The following is a 23,964-nucleotide window of genomic DNA, read 5'->3' on the forward strand; positions in this document are numbered from 1 at the left end:
ATATTTACTGTAGAAGGTGAGCGATCAAATGAGATAGCTGCCAAAATTTATGAATTCTACATCAATAATTTCAAATCTTTACTGTTTTTACCTTCCCAAGGTTCTAAAATAACAGATTCAGTCCTAACTAAGATAGTAGATTACTTTTTCCATACATACAGGGTCCATTTAAAACTCTGGTTACCAGGATAATGGATGTAATATCATAAACGAGTCTTTATCCAGCTACATGCTACATGGTATGTGTACATGCAAACATTTATAGTCATATATCGATATGAACAGGGCTGAATGTTTAAAGGCAACACAAAGTGTGAACGCCTCTTTAACTGACTGTAAAACAAACTGAGCCACAGACAGACACACACTTAGAACTACCCCCTACACTTCAACCAAACAGAGGCAGACGATTGGGAAGGTGAACTCAATGTAGGGCTTGCCAAATCCAGGCAATAAGGAGGGCTGCAGAGAGGCACAGTGTTTTCTGCGGAACCCCAGGGCAAAGCTGTTCAGCTGTGATGTTTTTCTACTTTTCGGCGGTCTCAGTTTGAAATTAGGCTCCTGGCTTTTGCCAAGGAAGGTTAAAAATGTGCACGCGTGTGAGGCAGCAGCAGTCCTCTCAAATGGGGGTACCAGATTTCTTCTGTTACTTTTTAATTCACTCAGCAATGATATCACTCCACATTCCTAACGTTTCTCCTTTCCATCTCCACCTTTATGAAAGTCATTTAACGTCTTTGTGATCTTTAACGACCTTAACCACATCTGTAGCAAATATCTTCTAAGAACAGATCTGAAAAGCTTCTGTAGGTGAACTTGGGCGATTCCAAAGGTCCTTACTGTTTTGTGATGAACAATATATGGTTCATAATTTTTTCATTATAGTTGTGCAAAAAGAAGATGTATTTGTGATGAGACTTTTTATTCCCCACTTCTTTGCAAATGAGTCCTCCAGGGCTGTTCACTGGTTCATTTGCCTGGAGGTCAAAACAAAAGCTTCCGATGCCCATTATGCCAGCCTCTGAAGATGTGATACTACCCCAGTTGCATTAATTACAGATTTGCCATGCTTCACTCAATTTTCAGAGCTAAAAGAAAGAAATACATATGTGTAATCTTTAACTTGAAACCCATCAGCATTCTTTTCAACAGCATGGGCGAAAATGAGACAAAATATGATTTCACAAAAATGTGAAAGGACCAACATCTTTAAGGAAATAAAAACCAGGGTGGAGGAATGACACAGACTGAAGTGTCAGGTTGTTTTAGAGTGATAGAAAAGCAGGCTGGTTTTAAAGCAAACTTTTAAACAGTCCCCTTTAACAACCATAGGCCACTGTAGTTTCACGCTTCATTTCTTTCCCCGCTCGGGGAGCCTCTTCCTTGCCTGCATCTCTCCTTGTCCTTGATCCCTTTCTCTGCCTTTTGGCTCACTCATTTCCCCCGGTGGCTTTCATTTGGGGAATATCATTGGGTTCACTAGCTTTTCCACTGAGTCCTCTTTTGAGCAACTCTGTTCACCTGATAAGTGTTCTATTTAATGTTCTAGTTTCCTTATTAGTGGAGAACTGAAGAGTAGTCACTGAAGAGTATCAAACTGAAGAGAACTGAAGAGTATCAAAATGTCTCCCCAGAATTAATCCAATATAATAAACAGTATGTTTCTACTTGTAGAAGTAAGTACTTAAATTTCTATGATGCAGGTGGGCAGCAAGTATTTTCCTCATTTTACAGATTAAAAACAGGTGCAGTGCCTCAGTGATCCAGGCACTGTGGTCAGCGTTTTTACTCAGTTTTCATTTAGATCATCAACAGCTTCGTGAGGAATCCCAATCATGCTGCATATAAGGACACGGAGGCTCAGGGAACTCAGGGAATTATCCCAAAGTCCTACAGTTCTCAAATGGCACAACAAGCCTGATACCAATACCCAGATTTTGTCATTATGTGATTCTGTTTCTGTTCTAGCACGGCATTTCCGGATTCAGAGTTCTGCAAGATGACAGAGATAGACGTCTGTTCCCAAAATAGAATTCTATAAACCCTTCAATCTGAAGAGATTACAACAAAGCGATTTTCCCTTTTTTTCTCTTTGTTGTCTCTGCCGTGGGACCCATAAGCCCCCACAGTTGCATTCTGTTATCTCCAGAGCATCTGTTCTGCTCATTGCTTTACTCTACAGATTAACTTGAACTCATTATCTCTGTATTTAATCCTTAAAGGAAAGTCAAAAAACTAGTTTGGAGCAAGAATCCCTAGGACGGAATTGGCTTTCATCTCCCAGTGGATTTATTCCTCTAAGATAACCAGAAACTGGATAGAATTTGCTATGCTATTGACATTACTTTGTATTTTGTAGCTAGCATCTAAGTAGTTTCACTTAAAATTGTGCACATACCTTGGAACATAGCTCATTATTTCTGGATTAAGAGGAGGAAATACCATGTAGTTAAAAAGAATGTGGGTCTCATCATTTTGAGACCTGAACAAATACCCTTGTTCTGCCAGCAACTTTGTAGAAGCCACAGATAAGTCAATTGACCTGTTTGGCCCTGGATTTCATCTTCCAATGAGGCAGCTGGATTGTATAACATCAAATTACTAGCATTTTATTATTCTATATAATCTGTACTAAAAACTCTGACTTTTAAAGAGAAGTGCCATTTGAGCAGAATAATGCCACTGTATTATTGGATATTAAACAGAAAAATGCCACTGCAAGAGATCCCAGACCTGAGTCAACAGAGACAGGGAGGGCAGGAAGGGGGCATGGTCAGGTTGCAAGAGGAGAGGGGAGGTAGGTGGAGATTGCAGGTGAAGAGAGGAGAGGAGGTGGGTGGGATGGGAGGAATGGGCGAGGTTGCACTGTAGCAGGGCGTGCAGTGAAAGAAGTGAGTATGGCTGGACTTTCACGGGAAGGTGGCAGGTACACATTTGCCTAGGGCCACACCAGATGGGTGACTTTGGACAAATGCAGTAACAACTACACCTGCATAGTTCAATGTAGCTGCCACTAGCCATAAGTGGCTATGAAGTCCTTGAAGTGTGGTTAGTGTGACAAAGGAACTAAATCTTTAATTTTATTTAATTTTGATTTACTTTAAGAATCGAATATTTTATCCAGTAATTGGAAAACAATTAACTAGTTTTGGAGAAACTTTGGAATATGAGTTTACTCTTTCAACTATAAATTTTATGAAATCTGAATACTGAACAAATGTTTGTGATTAAACATTTAGCATCCAAATTGAAATGTGTTGTATGTATGTAAATATACACTACATTTTGAAGATTTGGTGTGAAGAAAGACTATCGAGTATTGTAATAATTTTTATATTGATTGCATGCCAACATAATAATAGTTTGGATATATAGGTTTAAAGAAAATATACTATTAAAATTAATTTAATATGCTTTTTTTCTTTTTCAGAGATGGTCCCTAGAAAATTTAAAATTACATATGTGGCTTACATTATATTCCAATTGGTCAGAGCTACTCTGTGTGCTTTAATTTTGCCCTTAACTATACTGGAATAAAAATCACAATATCCTTCAGAGTGACTGTGGCAAAAGAAAAGAATACCGAGCAAAGTTTGTAGCAAAGTGACCATCAGAATTCGAAGTGATCAACAAAGAACTATTATTTTTGGACATTATTTCCATGTTTACTTCCTCCAACTATTTATAAAGCAGAATTTTAAGATAATCTGTGGGTTACTCAGTTCTCATAAAGTGTATGAAAGCAAAGAAGGTTCTTGATTACCCAGTGACCAATACTAAGGATGCAGATAATCTACCAAGTGAATCCATATTCTCTCCACCTAATGTATTCCTACTTTCTACCTTTATGACCCATAAGATATGGCTTGCATTCATTCATTCATCAAACCTTTGATTGAGTACCTATTGGTAGAAGAATCAAGATTCTGTAATTTTGCATTCTTAAGTTTCTTAATGATTACAAATCTGTAATAAAAAAATCTACTCACATTAAAAACATTGAGACAACTTTAAAATTACACATGAGATACAATCTATTCTCCATCTCTAAATTAATAAGTTCAGTTGTACCTACTGAACTTAAAATGCATTCTCTCTCACCTGATTTTCGACTTTTCTTTACGATTGTGGTGATTTTAAATTCTAAACATTCAAGATTTTGTTCCTTATAATTTTTAAATTTGGCTTAATTTGAGAACAACAAAATTGAAATTAAATGGTTAATTTCAGTTGTATTAAAGGATGCAACATTCCTTTAATAAATGACGAAAGGAAAACAAGAAGAAACTAAAAGTTAAATTTTGGAAAACTGGCAATTAGTGGATAACACAAACGAGAACTCAAATAAACTTATGTTCTTTGAATAATCTATTTGTGTAAATAATCTATTCAGTATTACAGTACTCCCATAAATAAGCTAACTTTGAGTTTCCATTTCCACACATTTTATGAAGCACAGATTAAGTTTCTGCTTAACAGTTCGATTCTTTTTTTCTATAACAATCCTTTAACGTAAATTAAGTTTGTAAACTTTTCTTTGTTTCAATAAGACAATATATGCAATAATAATAGCAAAAACTTAGTGAGTTCTTACCAAGTGCCAGGCACTCTTACGGGTCCTTTACGTGTATTCACTCAATGAATCCTCAAAACAACCCTGATAGATAGTATGGTAGGCAGAACAATGTCCCTTTAACAATGTGCATGTCCTAATCCCCAGAACCTGTGCCTATGTCATTTATATTGCAAAGTGTAATCTAGGCTGTAGATTGGAATCAGCTAACTTAGAGATGGGAGAGGAGCCTGGATCATCCAGGTGGGGCCAATGTAATCACAGGCGTCCTTAGGCGTGAACGAGGAAGCTGGGAGAGTCAGAGGTCAGAGTCGGAGAGTTGCTAGAAGACACTATGCTCCTGGCTTTGAAGATGAACGAGGACCACAAACCAAGGAATGTGGGCAGCCTCTAGAACTTGGAAAAGGCAAGGAAACAGATTATCCCCTAGCGCCCCCAGAAAGGAATGCAGCTCTGCCAATTTTAGCCCAGTGAGATCCGTTTCAGATTTCTGATCGCCAGAAATGTAATACATGTGTTTTAACTGTAAGATAATATGTGTGTTGTTTAAAACTAAGTTTGTGGTCATTTATTACAGCAGAAATAGGAAACTAAGGCAGATAGGTACCCTTCCGACTCATTTTACAGACAGGGAAGCCAAGCTATACGGAATTTAAATAACTGACCCAGAGATCACACTGCCAGTAAGTGCTTTTGTAAGTCACTCAGACCCACACACCCTGGTTCCTCACCCATGGCAATGCAATGTAAATCAGGGCTGGCATGTGGCATTTTCTCACGTGGTTTCTGGGTACGGAGTGTTTTTCTCTTTCTTCTTAGCATCTATTTATTCTCCAGGTCTCAGCTCCATTGCCACTGCCTCAGGGGAGGCCTTCCCTGACTGCTTTGAGGAGGTGCGATGTTCAAACGATGCAGTTTTAAGGTAAGGTAGAATGCAACTCTCAAGGAAGTACCTATCATGATCACAATTTTCTATTTGTTTGAGCTTTGCTCTGCCACCAAACTGTAAGTGCAGGGCAGCGGCAGTCTATTGTCATCTGTGCCTACCAAATGCAAGATGCAATTGTCTCAGTTGTTTACTGAATTTCTGATGTTTAGACAATCTAACCATGACAAACTCACTGCATGCAAATTGAATGTATTGGGCATGGTCTTAAAAACTAAAATATGTTCCAACAGAATGAAATAGATTTGGAAAAATGAATTTCAAAAACCTTAAGTTTTAGCCCCATCAAAATAAATCAGCTCCATGAAAATAAAATCTGAGAATAAAACAGCTATCCACAAGAAACTTATTGAAGGCTGACAAAAATACTGTGTTTATATCTGGTTTGCCAAAAGACACATTATATCCTCAATTGTATTGCTCGGTTTTCTCAAAGTTTTATTATATCGAAGCCTGGTGTTTAGAGAAAATCCTAAAAACCACTCTTCTAGAAGGCAAAGAAACAAAACCCAAAACAAGCATACCAGTTTTTTTTTCTATATTTGATTATGTTTTAAAAATTAACAAACATAATCAAATTATTAGCAGTAATTTGTTGGAGTCTGTACTTTTTCTAGCCATAAAACTGTGTTTTTACTTGGTAATATGATATTTTTCATCTTCACGCTATGATTTCCCCCAAAACACTTACATCCACTAAAGGTATAATGTTCTATATTTACACACACACACACACACACACACACACATATATAAAATATGTATATATAAGTATATATGTGTGTGTATGATATGTATTTATCTATAGCTCTATCTACATATAGTTGAATTTGCTTTGGTTTTGATATGTTTCTATATATCACCTCCCCCGACCACCATACCCATATCCGATTTTCTGCTTTTCTTTATCACTGTGTTGGTTTTGGATTTTAAGCTGTTTTGTTTTTTCTTTTTAGACTTTGTGTATTTTTTCTTTGCTTCTAATCATTTCTAAATTTTGTACAATTTGGAGAATTAAAAAGATGCAAGATTATCTGAACAAGATGATACAGGATGTAATCTGAGTTTAGTAAGCCTTTGCCTCGAAGATTTATGTTGCTAATTACTAAGGCTCTCATTACATTCAATTAATTCTTTTACCCAGAGAGAAGCCATTCAATTCATTTGTCCATTTTCTGTGGCTTTGGGATTCAACTCAAAATTAGTTCACAAGGGAAAATAACTACCAAAGATTCTCTGTGCCTTAAAGGTCCATGTTATACCCATCTATGGTAGACCGTTTAAACTCATACTCCATGACACAGGCTTTCTTTCCCAGGGGAATCTGATAATATTAGTATATTCAAGATTCAACCTCACTGAAATGAAATAGAAACATTAGCTCAGGATTTAGAGGGTCTGGAAATTGTTTCTTCTTCATACATACACTCAAAAAGATGAAACTGGGCAAAACATGTTAACATTCTTTGATAATAAAACTTTATTATGTTAGGATATTAAGAAGAGAGTCAATTTATTTCCTTTGGAGTAGTTTCCATAGTATGTCCCTCTTTGGTCCTGATTGTATTCATAGGACACAAATTAAACAAACGTATGTTCCAAAGATACAGAATTACTGTTTTCATAAATAATTCATTTCCTTCATTTAACTTACTTCCTTATACCAGGTTCTCAAAGTACTTGAGCAGAAAAGAAGAATTATTGTCTCCTACAAGCGGGGGACCCAAATGTGGAGATTTTTTGAAGGTCATAAAGCAAATCAAGTAGAAGCTTGATAACACCCTCACTGGCCTCTCTTGTTCACTGTACCACCTTTTTTGGGGTGTGGAACAAATACAGTGAAATCCTAATGTAAATCACCTCCCTGCATTACTGAGTGAGTTACCCAGTGGATAAAATGAATTCTTACCAGCACAGTGGCCACTGTGGATTTCTCATAAGCTATGTGAGCCTGCTGACCTGCAAGACTCCATCGCTTTATAATGTGAATTAGTTTACAATGTGATTCTACAAAAGTCACAGGAACAGAAAACCAAACACCACATGTTCTTGCTCATAAGTGGGAGTTGAACAATGAGAACACATGGACACAGGGAAGGGAACATCACACACTGGGGCCTGTTGGGGGGTGGGGGGAAAGAGGAGGGAGAATATCAGGACAAATACCTAATGCATGTGGGGCTTAAAACCTAGATGACGGGTTGATAGGTGCAGCAAACCACCATGGCACATGTATACCTATGTAACAAACCTGCATGTTCTGCACATGTATCCCAGAACTTAAAAGTAAAATAATAATAATAGTAATAAGTCAATATTCTGGTGCTTCCAACAGACAGGACAGATAATAGTCCCCATTTAGCCAACTAGGAGAAATGAGTCAGCATGTCTAGGTCATCTGGGCTTTTATTAATATTAAGTGACAGACTTGAGACTCTGACTTGAAATCCAGAGTTTATTATTCAATCATAGCAGTTCTCAGACCCTCAGGTGAACAACAGGTACCCAGGGAAAAAGCCAAGTTCCTTTGTATCTTGTTGGGGGCAACAGAAAATACACTGTAGAGGCCAAAGTTTAAAAAAAAAAAAAAAAGAAGAAGAAAAAAAGGTTCCTTTGTGGTTGAGGCCACATCATTCACCAGACAGGGGTCAGTGAGCATTTTCTGTAACCGGTCAGAATACTTTAGGCTTGGTGGGCCATATATGGTGTCTGTATCTTTTTCCCCATGCCACCAACCCTTCCTCCTCCTTTTGTTTTTGGTTTTGTTTGTAACAATTTAAAATTGTGAAAATCATTCTTAGCTCAAGCGCTATATGGCTGCAGGCAGATTTTGACCCACAAACTGTATAGTTAATCAGAGTGCTGGATCTAGCAAATTCTAGAGCACCAACAGAGGACTTGTCAGGGAGGTCTTGGAGCAGTACAATTCTCTTACTCGGAAATGTCTGCCATATAAGTGCACACATCCTTGATTCACAGAAGAGATTTCACCTTCCCAACTCACTGCAAATTTAGGCTATTTATTGTTAATTTCCTGCCTTAGACCAAAATTCAAGACAAAGCCATATTTGGCTTGGTGTATATGCTAGATCGTTGGCAGTCCTAAATTTAAATTTTATGGTTTCTACTATTTCAGAGAAACCCCAGAATGTTCATGGATTTTAAAGTTTTTTTCACTTTTGAGTTGAGACCTGTGAATCTGGTGTGTGGGTACTGGTCATATAACCAAAGTGAGACTAGTAGCCTGACCAACACTTGCTTTTCTCTCTCCTCTTGTGCCACCTCTAAACTCCACAGTGTGAACAGAAAAACATTCTCTTTTGGGGGAGTGGGGAAGAAAAAGACTGAAAATGAAGCTAACTTCTGGGGTTGGTGATGAGTAAATGACATGAGAAATAACAGATATTAGCCAGAAAATAGTAAATCTACATAAATTGAATTAGTGTCTGAGACCTTTAACAAAATATGCTCTAAAGGAAGTAAAAAAAAAATCATGAAAGTTTCTGTTAATTCTCCTGCCAAAAAAAATTGTTTGAGTGAGAGATAAAAGTAGAGCTTTAAAGGAATTTCTTCATTTTTCCCCCGTTAAAATTGACTGCATCATAATAGGCCATTGTAATGGTCTCAGATGTCATGATTCATGTGTTTCTTTTTAAATAAGAATCTACATTAGTTAATTTTGATGTTTAGCAATTTCTCTCCACTTCGGACTACATAAGCTAGACTACAATTATGCCAGCCCTAATCTTATCTCTGCACAAAGATTCGGAACCTAGACCACAGGAATGAGACTCTTTGATACAACTTTCCACTGTGAAGTTTTGAATGCCAAAGGCTTGTGAAGGGTGTCAGTATTCAAAGCCTTGTATTTATCTTGGCAACTTTCTTCATCCTTAACTTACTCTTGGACATTTCAATTAAGAGTTAAGTGGGCATCTTGATCAACTGAACTTTGCATATTAGTGCCAGCTGCTTAAAAATATCAAATAATCAGCAGACACTTATTTAGCTTCGAGTCTGTAAATGGCTTTGGGCTGGGTACTAACGGAGCAAGAAGGAAGCTCGGAGACTAGGCGGGGTGGCTCATGCCTGTAATACCAGCACTTTGGGAGGCTGAGGCGAGTGGATCACGAGGTCAGGAGTTCAAGACCAGCCTGGCTAACGTGGTGAAACCTCATCTCTATTAAAAATACAAAAAATTGGCAGGTGTGGTGGCATGTGCCTGTAATCCAAACTACTTGGGAGGCTAAGGCAGAAGAATCGCTTGAACCCGGGAAGCAGAAGTTGCAGTGACTGAGATTGCACCACTGCACTCCAGCCTGGGTGACAGAGCAAGACTCCATCTTGGGAAAAAAAAAAAAGTACGCTTACTTTCTGCCTTTGAGGGTCAAGGTCAAAGCAAGGAGACCATTAATTAGGAAGTGATTGCTCTGGTAGATGAAATTTCCTGTCTACCAGTGAGGTAAGAAAAATATGTGATCAGCAAGTAAATAAACAATTATACATTCAATTAAATAGGCTTAACTTTCAAATGGATTTATACACTATAAATATTATAGGAGATTAGGAGAGACAGAGATCCCATTTATCAATCATTTATTGATGTTTACACTGGGCTAGGCTTTACTCATCTTTATATAGTTCCTTGAAACTCCAGACATATATGCAACTTCCTACTTGACATCTCCGTATATAGACCTAACAGGTATTTCAAACTCAGCATCCTTAGGGTGAGCTTAGATTCTCTCTCTAAACCTTCCACTCCTGTGTTCTTCTCTCTCTGAATGGCAGCTTGGTTCTTCTGGACATTCAGGCCATAATAAACACAGTCAACTCTGACACCTTTTCCTTTTCCACACTTTATATTCAACTCTATTCGTTCTACTTTTGAAATCTATCCAGAATCTGACTACTTTTCACAGCCTCAGCAACTACCATCCAGGTCTTTGGCTGGGATCATTGCAACCGCTTCCTAATTAATGGTCTCCCTGCTTTGACCCTTGACCCTCTATGGCCAGAGATCCTGTTACTTCATTGCTTCAGGGCCTTCCAGTTAGTGGGGTTATAGTTAACATAACACTCACTATTCACCAGTCACTGTTTTAAGCAATTTGCACCTATGAACAAACTGAATTCTTACAATAACCTTACACTGGTGGGTACTGTTACTTTTTACATTTTATCAATGAAGACACAAAGACACAAGGAGGACAAGTCATTCATCAAGATCACACAGCTAGTGAGTGGCAGAGATACCACTCAAACTCTGACATTCTGGCTGCATGGCCCAGGCTCTTAACCTCTGTGCTTGCCTCTTCCAGTGGCTTTCTTTCTCACTTGGAAAAAGCCTAGGCCTTCCTGACAGCTGTGTGTCTGACCTTGCCTTCTACGACCCTCTCCTTGGCTCATCTGGACACGCTGGCCTCCTTGCTGTTCTTCTAACACCCCAGGCTTCTTCTCACATTAGGGCCTTTTGCCTTGGCGGGTCCTTCTGCATTAGGCATTTCCCTGCTGAAAGTGGCATGGATCATTCCTTTGCCTCCTTAGGGTCTTTCCTCAAATGTCACTTTTCAGTTAGGATGTCCCTGATCACATCCCTATCGAACATCTTACCAGTACATCCAGGCACTGTTCTAAGCACTTAACACTTACTTTATGAAACCCATACAACTGCTCTAATTTGACAAAATTGCTATCCTCATTTCACAGTGGAGGAAAAGAGACACAGAGATGTTAAACAGCATGCCCAAGGTCACACAGCTGGTAAGTGATGAAGTCAGGATTCCAACTTAGGCGCTCTGGCTCCAGAGTCTGTGATCTTACAAAAAAAAAAAAAAAAAATCAATATATAAAACTTGGTGACTAATGGGCAGTGGGAAAGTGAGTAAAAAAGAAAAATCAAAGTTTGTTCAGAAGCTTAGAGCCAGAGCGAGAAGACGATTAGCCAATATAGGAACACCACACTGGAGGAGGAGAAGGGGTAGACAGTTTAGATTATCATCTTCCAGAGCCATGTTTCTCAGAGTGTCATCCAAAGTACTCCTTCGTCAGAATCAACTGGGAGTGCTTGCTACAAGAGCAGATTCCTGAGCTCCACTCCACATCTGCTCATATAGAGTCTTTGGGGTCAAGAGCTCAAGGATTTGCGTGAATGAAAACTCCTAGGTGATTTTGAAATACACTAAAATTTTCAAATCACCATCTTGGAAAACAGAAAATATTTTCATTGGCTAAAGTTTGTAGACTAAACATCACAATTGTAGTATAGCATTTCCATAACAACAAGACTGGCAAAATGTTCTATCACCTTCAAACTTTGCAACTTAGCGTAGGGACTCTGGATGGGTTTGTTCATTGGCGGATTCCAAGTGCCTGAACCAGTGCTTGGACCATTGTGGGCTGGCAATAAATAATTAGTGAGGGGGTGAATTTTGGAGTGGCCCAGAAGAAATTTTCAAGATGCACAATGACTTTGTATGAGCACGTTTTACTCAGAGTAGTTCCAGATTTCCATCAGACTTCTTACATAAATTCAGTTTATCTGTTTTATCATGATTTCCTTCGAAGTGTGAACAGACTGGAAAATACACTGGCTTTTGGAATCATTGCTTTAAGTGTGATTCGGGGAACTGGCATTTAGCAGCTGTGTGATGTTAAGATATTCAACCTTTCTGAGCCTTTAGTTTCCTCATTAGTATATTCTTCATCACCTTATTTAATGTCATAAAGGTATTATATGAATCAAAAGGATCCTTGGAAAAATATTATGACTAGCAAATAGCTTTTTAAAATTTCTCAGTTATTTTGAGGTTTTTTTTTTTTTTTTGCAAATTTCTAGCTGCAAAATTTTATAGACTAACAAAATTAGAAAAATAAGACTGGTATAGCATGAGCACTGCAAATAGTTATAGAATGTGTTAATGTTATTAACAAGAGTTAAACTTGGAAAACAAAGATTTCTTTGACAATTGAACTATTTCAAATCCTTTAAAATTTAATTTGTAAAAACTTATGGGAATAATAAACATGAAACTATTCCTATTTAGTGTTTCCTTTCAGAAATAATCACAGCCCCCTAGTTCAAGAACAATATTGCTTTTTGAAAATAAAATATTTGTTGAAGAAGTAGGCAAACAATGTTATAGTTTAGTATTCTGTCACTCAGAGGCATAGCCCAAGCCAAATGACTTTCATTTAAGAACTTTTAGAGTAACAGGTATTTTTCATTCATTATTTACTACAACCTTGATATCTCAACATTGAAATATAAGAGAAAAAAGTCGATTATGCTGAAGCCACCTAGACTTCAATGTCTCCTCAATTTTGGAGACTTTACCATACTACCTATTCTAATTTCAGTGACTAAGCAGATCTCTTTTTAAACTTAAAGAAAGAAAGAACTGTATCCTCAAATTTATTCTTGCTGATCAAACAGATGCACAAAAAAGGAACAACATTGTTTACTATAATTAAAGCACAGACAAAAGTGTAATTTGACAAGCGGCAAGAAACAGCTTTCTAATGAAAACACTATGCATTCTACAAAATTCTTAATTCTTTATTCTAATATTGTGCCTAAGTTAAGCATTCTGGAAAGGCATTTCCTTTGCAGAATCAGAAAGAAAAGCCCCAAATATCCTGAAGTTAAAGATCCAACTATGAGCATCTATACAACTTCAGTGGTTACATGTGATTTAAAAAAATGCCCATTTTGGGCTCTTCTTTCAAATTATAGTTATAAAATAAAATCCACTCACTTAAACCAAACTCCAAATTTTTCTCTTATTTTCTGCACAAAAGTTAAATAACAACATGCAAAACATGAGGCAGAAGAGAATTTCTAGTAGACCGAGAAGCTGCACAGTTTCATGACATACAACAAGAAGAAAATACGCTCTTTGGATGATAGAAATAGTTTTGAAAGATTTTCCCCAAATAGTACTTCAGAGTAGTAAACTCTAGGTCACACATGTCTTTATCTAACGCTGAACACCAACACCCCTAAACTGTAACCTCTCTATAATAACAGTTCAATCCACTGAGGCTGCTTTACCACGGATACCATACCATTATGATGAGGGTTCTGGGTCTATTCATTTCATCGTCACTTTCCAGAGGCAAAATTTCGTGGGATGGTTCCTCTTGGCGTCGTCTACAAATGTGTGGACAGCTCCTCTGAACCACAGAACGAAAAGCTTGAAGCAGAACAATGCTGGCAGTGCAGCCCATCGCTGCATCCTGGAGCCTACAAAATAACTTCTATGTTGATGCTATGTTTGCAAAACAGTGGCTCCTTGTCCCTGAAAACAGCCTACACTGCAGCTGCAGCCGGCTCACTCTCCAATCACTTCCTTGAGCTCTGATCATCTGATCATGGCCAAATAGCTTGGATGCAGAGATGGGAAAGATTTGATCCACGGAAACTGAACACACTTAGGAATATTAGAGCACTGCGCTCAGAGAGTATTTCTCAATTCACGTCGAGAGCATGTTTCCTGTTCATTACAATGAAGCTCTTCGATTCTCCTTTCAGAGGTCTGAATCAATGTATCTTTCCCAGTCAGACACACAAATGAATTACTTTTTCAGATCATACAACTGAAAACCTGACTTTACACTGACAATTTTTCCAGAGGCAAATGAGCATCATGTCAAGAGTGAAAATGATTGTTTTTTATAAACATAAACACTTCCTGAAGGAAATTTCGCTGGATATCTCACTGATTGAGGTTTTACTTTTCATGGCTCATAAGTTCCAGAAATGAAATTGGCTTATCTGAAACATAGAGTTCACTAGATCAAGATGATTTAACAAAAGTATGCACGCATTAACCAGCCCCGCGTGAGAGACACCAGTGTTCCCCTGTGATTTCCTTTCAATAGTATGGTTGTTCTGTTCCCACACATGCAGTTCTGCAGCCTAATACATTTTTATATTTACATAGGCGGCTTGCAGGGCTGAAAATATCTGTATTACTGAGGTCACTCAGCAAGCTCCGCCAAGCTGACCTCTTAGAAAAAGCAGCTGTAAAGCATTTTAACATCCTATCAATAAGAATTCAAGGCTCTGGGAAGGACTTTAAGGTCTTTGGTAGTTAAGAGTCTAGTATTCCCTGACTCCTGCGAGACTAGTCACTTAGGAAAGAACCAAAGAGAGATGCTTAGAAATCACGTGTCCTTTCTGGAATGGCCTCAACATCTAATGGTATAGTGAAAGAGAATAGGGCAACAGGGGCTGCTTGCACTAAAAATATCTCATGGAAAATGGATTTTGCTTACAAATGAGGAAAGTATGAAATCCCCAATAGAATTCAATGTCGGGATCTTTCTGCCAAGCTAATTCTTCCAGTGTAACTCTTGGAGATTCAAAGAAAAAAAATGTTTTCTGTGGTTTCTGGGCTCCTTGGCGTGAAGGGTGCTGCAGGAAGTTTGAGGAAGGATTGTTTTGCTATAACGTGTGGCTGCCCCAGCCTCAGTAAGGTTGTTGCTTTCGCGGAAGCATCTAGCGTGATGCTCAAATACGCATTAATTGCTCAGCAATCTGTCACAACACAGCATCGTTTTAATTGGTATGTTCGCCCCAGAGAAGTAAAACATGCTTCTTTTTCTTTTCTTTTAAGAAGTTACTGGCTGCCAGTAGTTTTTCATCTCCCTCTGTTTTGAGCAAATATATTTTAGTGCTGCTGGAAAAAGAAGAAAAAAATGCTAATGATGCTGGCAAGTCCCCTACTCCCTCTGGACCTTTGTCAGACTGCCCGGGTGCTAATCTAAACCATTTTTCCTCTAAACAACTAGGGCATTTACTGAAGAGAGGCTATGATTTAGCCTGTCTGGCCTGTGTGTATTGAAGATCTATATCTAATGGTGTCCACTAGAGACAAAGTGCAGAGTGGGCTTCTATGTTTGTGAATGTGTCTTTTCAAATAGGACAGTTCCTCTGGGCTCTCTGTATGGCAGTGCCCACCCCCACCCACTTACTCCCATCCCCCCAGGACGTCTCTCTCTCCAATCGTTTCCGTAGGTTCTCATCATCTGCTCATGGCTGCGTAGCTCGCAGGCAGCAAGCGGCTAGCTGGAAACGCTTAAATAGTCCACCAGCCCCAGTCAGAAACTGGAGAGAGAAGACAGATCCCTCCGCTCTCCACCGTGGGCTTGGCAGGCAAGATGGACTTCACATCCTAAACTCCTCTCTAACCATCTCTCTCTAAATCTGGCTGACCTCCGGGGTGGCTTTTGGAATCAGATGTTTTGGCAGATGCCAAAGTCTTTAGGGAGACAAATGAGATGCTTTCTAGCTATTACAGTCCCGCCTTCATCGATCCCCTCTGCCTGAGGAATTCACCGCTATTACTGACGGGCTGCTGACAGACTCTCAATATTCTCTCTCTCCTGCTCTGTCTCCTCTCTCTGTTAGCCTCTGTTATCAAGCTAAAGGAACGTCCAAGGACTGGTTACTTTGGAATTCAATACACACAAGCATTATCCAGTGGACAAGAAATACAAAGATGAAACTCAGGGAAGAAGAGTTGAGGCCGGGCGCGGTGGCTCAAGCCTGTAATCCCAGCACTTTGGGAGGCCGAGACGGGCGGATCACGAGGTCAGGAGATCGAGACCATCCTGGCGAACGCGGTGAAACCCCGTCTCTACTAAAAAAAATACAAAAAACTAGCCGGGCGAGGTGGCGGGCGCCTGTAGTCCCAGCTACTCGGGAGGCTGAGGCAGGAGAATGGCGTGAACCCGGGAGGCGGAGCTTGCAATGAGCTGAGATCCGGCCACTGCACTCCAGCCTGGGCGACAGAGCGAGACTCCGTCTCCAAAAAAAAAAAAAAAAAAAGAGTTGAGTATGTTCTCCAACATTTTCTCATGAAAGATTCCATACATGCAGCAAAGTTGCAAGAAAGGGGTTGGGTTCTGAGCTCTATGTTTTACATAGTAAATTGAGCTGGAGATTGGGTTGGGTTGGGGGAGACACAGAAATCTACCCAGAGACATGTCCATGTTTCCGTCATATTTAGCAGGCATGTTGACACACAGGCCCCCCCGCTTTTTTTTTTTTTTTGAGATAGAGTCTTGCTCTGTCGCCCAGGCTGGAGTGCAGTGGTAGGATCTCGGCTCACTGCAACCTCTGCCTCCCAGGTTCAAGTGATTCTCGTGCCTCAGCCTCCTGAGTGGCGAAGACTACAGGTGTGCACCACCACACCTGGCTAATTTTTGATACACAGGAAATATTTTAAGATTAGGTATAAACTCTTCAGCAGGTGTCTGCTATTTTTATTTGAACTATTAATACGATGAATCATTAATTTGGCCTCCAAACATCAAATGTGCATGGCCTGACTAATAAATGACCTTTGGAGATTCTTCTTCACTCTCTTGTCTGCCTTCTTTCCGTAGTGGGGTCTTATTTCATGATTCAATAAGATATTTATTAAACCTGAAATGCTAGAAACAAGATTTTTTTAAGTAATTGTCTTGGATTAGGAAATAATGGCACTAACAATTCATAAGGCTAAATTTTCCAAAGAAGTGCTGGAAGCTAAATTTCATCCTGGGTCATTAATTATATATTATTATATGTTATTTTATATATATATATAAATTTATTCAGCACTTATGAAATCTTAAATTGGTGTAAATATTCTTGTTTCAAAGCAGAGATAGCCGTGTTGTGTAGATTATAGTAGCCTTAATGCACATAGGAAATGGAAGGAAGGACAGAGAGAGATGTTTTTAACATCTTATTGACCAGGGAGAAAGACATATAGGAAGAAAAAGTAAGGCATTTCAAGAGAATAAAAGGAGGCTAAGGAGAAAAAAGGAAAAAAAGAAAAAAACGAATGAAGGGGCAAACAAAAACCAGCAAAATCGTACTGAATCCTAGGAGGGTTCTGGACCCTGCCTCAGCTGCAGACTGCCCATCCTTCTTTGACAAATCTTGACGAATGAATTTAGTTTTCAGAGCACTTTCCTAAAATCTTTTGGCCTAAGAATCATTTGGCTGTACATGTAGATATCTCCACCACTGGGATAATATGTCCAAAGACCTTTTTACAATAGGCAAGGAAATACATATTTAATTTAAATAAATAATGTCCATTGAAAGTGTTGGACCTTCCCAGCTTTGTTAAATTATGTAAGAGTCGTGTGTCTAAATCTATAATCTATTGCAAAATACCTGCATCTATTTTGACTGTGTCAAATTGGACTGTGCTCTGGCATGATGGAGGTGAAGCCTATATTCTTCTCCTCCCCAAAAGACCTGGTGCATCTGAGTCTTCTGACACATAATGCTGACCTTGGATGGGGAGAGGTTTTCCACTATCCTCTATAAGGCATCAAATACACAGAAACCTACTGCTAATAACACATGCTTGTCTTGTAAAAACAACGATGAGCTTAGATAAAATATTTGAGAAATAAAAAATTGAGAAATGAAGCCTGACAAAATCAGCCTCAAGGACTTTTTGGATATCCCTGACGCTATACAGCTTGGTTTCATTTCTTCACATACTGCAAGTTTCTGGTGGGTCTATTTCAAGACCCTCATAAGGTCATGATCAGAACTTATTTATAAAGATAAATTTATGGAAAGGCTAAGAGTTTAAGAGTAGAATTATGTCCCCCCAAAATTCATATTTTGGGACACTAAGCCCCAGTGTGACTCTGTTTTGAGATAGAGCTTCTAAGAAAGTAATAAGGTTTCATGAGGTCATAAGGGTGGGGCCTTCATCCTCTAGAACTAATGTCCTTATAAGATGAGGAAGAAACACCAGATATCTCTCTCTCTCTCTCTCTCTCTCTCTCTTCATGTGTGTACAAGGGAAAGGCCATATGAAGCCACAGTGAGAAGGTGCTGTTTGCAAGATAGGAAGAGAGTCTTCACCAGGAAACAACCCTAAGGGCACCTTGATCTTCAACTTCCAGCCTCTAGAGCTGTGAGAAGATGAGTTTCTGTTGTTTAAACCACCTAGTCTGTGGTGTTTTGCTACAGCAGCCCTGTACCCTAGCAGACCAATACAAGGACCTTGCCTGGGAAAACCATATTCTGACAGTGAAACCTCAAGGGAATCATCACCTCCTCAGAGAAAGGTTCTTATTTCCCCCAGGTTGAATTAACCCCCGCCTTCCTCCCTGCTTCCAAAACACAAATGTTCAGGAGTCACTTTTGAAGTATCTTTTTGCTGCACCTGCCTGCCCTCTGGCCAGCAGAACATGGTTTCCACATTTGGAGTCTGGAGGCCCTGACTTCTAGCTCAACGTGGTGTGCGGAGTACATTTTTTTAGCTACCTCTTTCCCCAAATCCAAGTGAAATGAAACAAAGCAGTATAAAGGCATCATATTGATTACAACAAAATGAGAAAAGGTGGGAAACTTTTTCAGCAAATGAGAATTTTTGAGCATCTCTGAAGGATAAAAAGTGATTTTGATCACATTGATTAATAACTAAAAATGAAGTATTTAGGAACAATTTACAGGCACAGAAAGAGGATACAGCAGATGGCAGCCATTGCTCACAACAGAGCCCAAAAGGGGCTCCAAGCTCTAGAAAGTAGAGGCTGGATGTGAGAAAGTAACTCGATAACTGCCCTTGGACCCTGTTCTCAGCACAGACAAAACACTAGAGCACCTGTCACCAAATATCCCAAGAAGTGCAAATACTTCCAGAATACCTAGCATAGGTGTCAGCACCTCAGTAGAACCCCTCACTATTTTGACTTTGGCCAGTGGGGATGGGGTGTGTATCTAGTAGGCCTGCTAGACTGGCTTATATATCCTGAAATGAAGACTGCAGTTGGTGCACCAGTCAACGTAACAGCTTGTCCACAGGTCAGTCTGACCAAGTGAAGGAGAGGATTCAAATGTTCCTCCTCTCCCCGATCCCAGGGCCAGAAGGCAGAGTACTCTAGCTCCCCAAACTAAGGAGATCTCTCTTAGTTTGGGTTAATTTATGGTGAGACTGACGGAACCTACAGTCAATATGGACTAAGCATCCTGGTTCAAGTCTAATTTGTTGCTTGTCCAAATGACAGCCTGGTGGCCAGCAGAGCAGAGTAGAAAAGCTCACAGCGAGCTTCAGAGTCAGCCTGACTCATACAAGTCACCTAATCTTTCTAAGCCTCAATAGTATCTGCTGTAAAATGGAGATCATCCTTTACACTTTCAGGATATTGGTGGGAAAAGAGTAACTGCAGAGACCAACATCGAGCCTGGCCCATAATTATTCAGTGAACAAGTGTGATGCTGCCTCTGCTAGGGTGATAACAGAGGCTTTGTCTCCTCCCTCTTAGCTTCCAGGATCAGCTTAAAGGTGATACTGTCCTGGAAAAGCCTCCCCTAACAGGCCTTGCTTCACAGCCCTGAACCTCAGTCCTTATCACTGTACCCTGTGGGTTTCCTTTCTAACACACCAGCTATAATTACATCCTGATTGATTTAATTTTTAAATTATGTCTTCCCTCTCTGTAAGACATAGGACTGTGCTTACCTTGTTTGCTATATATCCAGCACCCACCTTGGAGTACATGCTCAATGAATAATAATCATGATGATGATACCTCTAAGAAAGCAAGCCCTTATGTCACTCGCCATGTGCCAGGCATCGTGCTAATGAATATTTATACATCAGGATACATTTACACCTCCCTCTATGAGGCAGTGCTGTGATCATCCCTGTTTTACTGTTGAGGAAACTGAGGCACAGAGAAATTAAGTGATTCCCTCAGAGAATCACAGCTAGTAAGTGACAGAACCAGAATTAGAACTGGCATGTAGCAGGGGGTAGTGAGGCAACCCTGGAAAATTCCCTTTGAGAGCTGGTCTGTCCCTCACAGCAAAGTCTATGACTTTTTCTTGGATGACAGTTTCAGAAACCAGCTAACAATTGAGCAGATGGTTTTAAGGTGATGATTTAAATTGCATTTTGATGGGAATTGAAACCACTCTTAAATGTAATGAATTTGATAAATGAATTTTTTTAAGGTGCCTTGTTTACTGTGTGAAGTGTTCACTGGCAGCAGTGACTTAACTGCCTAAATTGGCTGTCAAAGCATATATTTAGAATACAGAAATGTAATGGGCTCCCTTTATCATTCCTTGCTTCCCCCTACATGACACAAAATGTTGGTTAACACCAAAATGCCCCCAGAAAAGAGGCTACTTTGGGTCCAATTAGAAAGAGGAAAATGAGCCATCATCCCAGGACACTCTGTGAGCGTGGACTTGGTTGCTGGAAGACCTGCCACTCACTCTTGAATCCACTGGAGGCTGTCCCTGGAGAGTTGGATGACAGCTCAAACATGTCACTGCTGCAGATGGAACCAGCCACTTTCCTTCCTGGGCTAGTGTAAGGATCTAGGGGTGACCATCAAGTTGGTGGGAGCTCAACTGCCTCGCAATCTTTGTTTCGTCTTCCTTCTCTAACACAAATATTCTCTGTGGAGTCATGCGATAGGAAGAAACATGGGGACTAAGGCAGAGGGTGGGAAACCTCCATCTGCTGATTTAAGCTATAGCACTGCCTTTCTATGACAGCTCAGAAATGATTAGTGGAATGAATGAATTAATAGATAATAAAAATCACACCATCATTCTCATCATTATCATCTTCATCATCATCATCATCAAGCTCTTAATCATGTTGGACTAAATTTTCCAGAGGTTCAGCAATTGTTCCTAAACAAAAGTGACCCAAAGGAGGAGAACCCCTTAGATTGAAACTGGTAGGGAATTTTGCCCCCAGTCAGTAAAACCAGGTCATGGGATTTGGTCATTTTCCAGGGCAAGATTAGTGAGAATCTTTTTCCGTGTCTATTTCCAGATGGGTAAGCCCCTCCACCAGGTCTGAACTCAATTAAATGGCTAGGAGGGAGTTAATCAGTGCCTTCTTAGCTGAAAAGTGGAAAACACAACCCGATGAAGTAATTCTTCCTAGGTCCCAGTTACCCTTTCTCAACTTGCATCTCTGCCCCTCCTACTGCTACCTCTAATCAGGGACCTGGGACTTAAGTTTATTATGATAATAACCCGTGACCTCTTTTGATCCCCCTGCAACTGTGATTTGTAGAGACCTTTTCTTTCAGTTTCTCTCTCTTCATTTTCACTTAATTATAGTGGTCTCCTCTTTGCAGGCATCTTTCCCATGTGCTGACATTTATTGAGTTGTACAATTAATCACTTTGGAAAAAAGCACACTGTTCTTTTGCTTTAAAAATCAGGTGCTGCTGCCAAGCTTTCCTTTATCTTCATTTTTCTACCTTTGGCATTGGTGCAGCTGAAAAGCAGATTATTCTTTTGTGGGTACATTTAGATGCATCAGAAAATTATCTTTCATTGCCCTCTAAATCAGCTTCCTGCAGAGTGCATAGGTAATTTAAATGTTCCGTTAATAACTTACCTTTCTCAGGCATCTATGTTTGATTGAACTCTTCTCAGCTCCTACTAAACCTTTCTTATTCTTAATAAAAGGTGGTATAGTGCGGCACTTAGGCATCAGGAAGCTGTTTGCCAAAATGTAAATCCCTGTTGAGCTGTTTATTAACTTTGTGACTTTGAGCAAAAATTTTAAGCCTCACTTTCCTCATCTGTTCAATGAATGAATATTAATGAGGATCTAATATCCACATAAAGTGCTGGGCCCAGTATCAAACACACGGTACAAATTCAACAAATTCTAATTATTACTGGAAAAGAGAAAATCTAATGACTTTTAAACACTGCTTGTTTTCTCCCCACTTCCCCAGTAAGTAGTTGTTTTTTTTTTTTTTTAAATCTCTTCACTCTTCTTTTCCCAGGGACACACAGTCTTCTCTGAGTGATAGGGGAATGGGTGTTGCATATGTCTCCTCTGCGCTTTGAAGTTAGCTCCCATGGTAATGTGACACAAGTTCTAAATCCCCTTCCCTGTTATTTTTCATGAGTAAACAAATTTGAAATAATATAATAATACCTCACTTACCCTAAGGTCACTACTTTTGCAACATCAACTATGCTGATCATAGTCAAGTACTGAAAAGGGACAGAAACAACTTCTCCAGAGCCAGAAAAGGATGTCATGAGATTTATTCTGTGAAGCTAATGGGAGTGGCTTAGTGAAGAGGTCTTTATATCCTCATGGTTAACACCGTTACCTTATGCAGGATTCTAAAGAGCTTGCTGAACTAAGCTTACAGTGACTTTTGACCAGAAGCAATATCATTCTGACCTGCCCTGGTCCAGCCAATGTCTACTGGAAGGATGTCCCTGCTGAAGGCAGGTGGGATGAAAGATTCTTCAAGGGGTTGTGGTGGGCCCAGCTACAAAGCCAGCTCACCAAAGACTCAGCCATCTGATGGAGCTGAGGCCACATACATAGGGAAGGAATGAGGGTGAAATAATGCAGCCTAGAAAGTGATTCACAGCAATAAGCATGAGTTTTGGAGTTGAAGAGATCTGCCTGTGTTTGAATCCTAGTTTTGTTGTCTTGGAACATGAATTCTCTGAGCCTTATTTTCTCCATTGGCTAATAAGAGTAAGAAGAACCCTTCTACATAACTGTTGTAACAAAGGCACATAGTACAAAACACTGGCATAAATAGTACATGATATCATTCTTTCACCATTATCATTATTACAACTATTTGTGTTATTATCATTGCTATTCCGAGTTAGTACCAAAGAGGGTAGATAACAGTCCTGCAAGTCAAGGCTCAAAGTCAATAAAGCCATGTGGAAACGGTAACTCAAACAGAAGAGAGAGCCTTGGCACTGGAATGAAGTGGCAAGGACAAGAGAGAGGTGGGACAGGAAGTTTCCTTGACTTCTCTTCACCAGCTCATGGGTCCAGGGTGCATGGCTGAGTCAGGCTAACTTAAAGGTATGAGCCACCCACCAAAGGAAGGGACAGATGACAGACAATGTGAGAAAATGGAAAAGAAAAAAAAAAATCAATATCCACAGTATCCGGGACTAATCCATGTTTGGGGAGGTAAACACTAGAAAGGTGGATATAAATTATGGTGTTCTACCCCAGTACAATGGATGAAATTGATGCATTAGGGAAGTGACTGATGCATCAATGACTGATGTTTGGACTTTATGGTGGGGGTGAATACAGGAGGAGTTGTTACTGGAATATATTCACAACAAGGACACTAATGCATCAGGAAAAAACAAATTATGTCCAAGTGGCCTTGGGTTCAGGAGGGAGAAATCTGTGACACATTCTAGATAAAACTTCCACCAGCAACTGCTTTTAATTTTTAAAAGTTAAGTGATCAAATTGGGCGAATTATGTTATCTTCAAGAGTTAGTTATGTGAAAAATATTTTTGGATGACATGGGATAAATGAGCTATTAACTGTACTCTCTGTACTTGTTCTATTTTATTTTCTGTGTTCATTTTTCCCCCTTTGAATTGTGGCAGGAATTAACCACCCACGTCTTAAACATTCCAAGTTAAATCTAGTT

At 39.5% G+C, this 23,964-nt stretch overlaps 1 protein-coding gene across 3 annotated transcripts in view; it reads right to left on the reverse strand.

The window, feature by feature from the left end:
• DOCK10 (dedicator of cytokinesis 10) overlaps nt 1-23,964 on the reverse strand; it is a 279,740-nt gene that overhangs the window by 206,470 nt on the left and 49,306 nt on the right. Inside the window, exon 1 of one of the 3 annotated variants that reach the window (XM_025404348.1) lies at nt 13,587-13,807. The exons of the other annotated variants lie outside the window; for them this stretch is intronic. Coding sequence (XP_025260133.1) covers nt 13,587-13,748 — 162 coding nt within the window. The 5' untranslated portion in view covers nt 13,749-13,807. Of the gene's footprint in view, nt 1-13,586; nt 13,808-23,964 lie in introns of those variants that run through there. 3 annotated transcript variants of the gene reach the window in all.

This window comes from Theropithecus gelada, chromosome 12, assembly GCF_003255815.1.
Source record: "Theropithecus gelada isolate Dixy chromosome 12, Tgel_1.0, whole genome shotgun sequence".
NCBI classification, from domain to species: domain Eukaryota; kingdom Metazoa; phylum Chordata; class Mammalia; order Primates; family Cercopithecidae; genus Theropithecus; species Theropithecus gelada.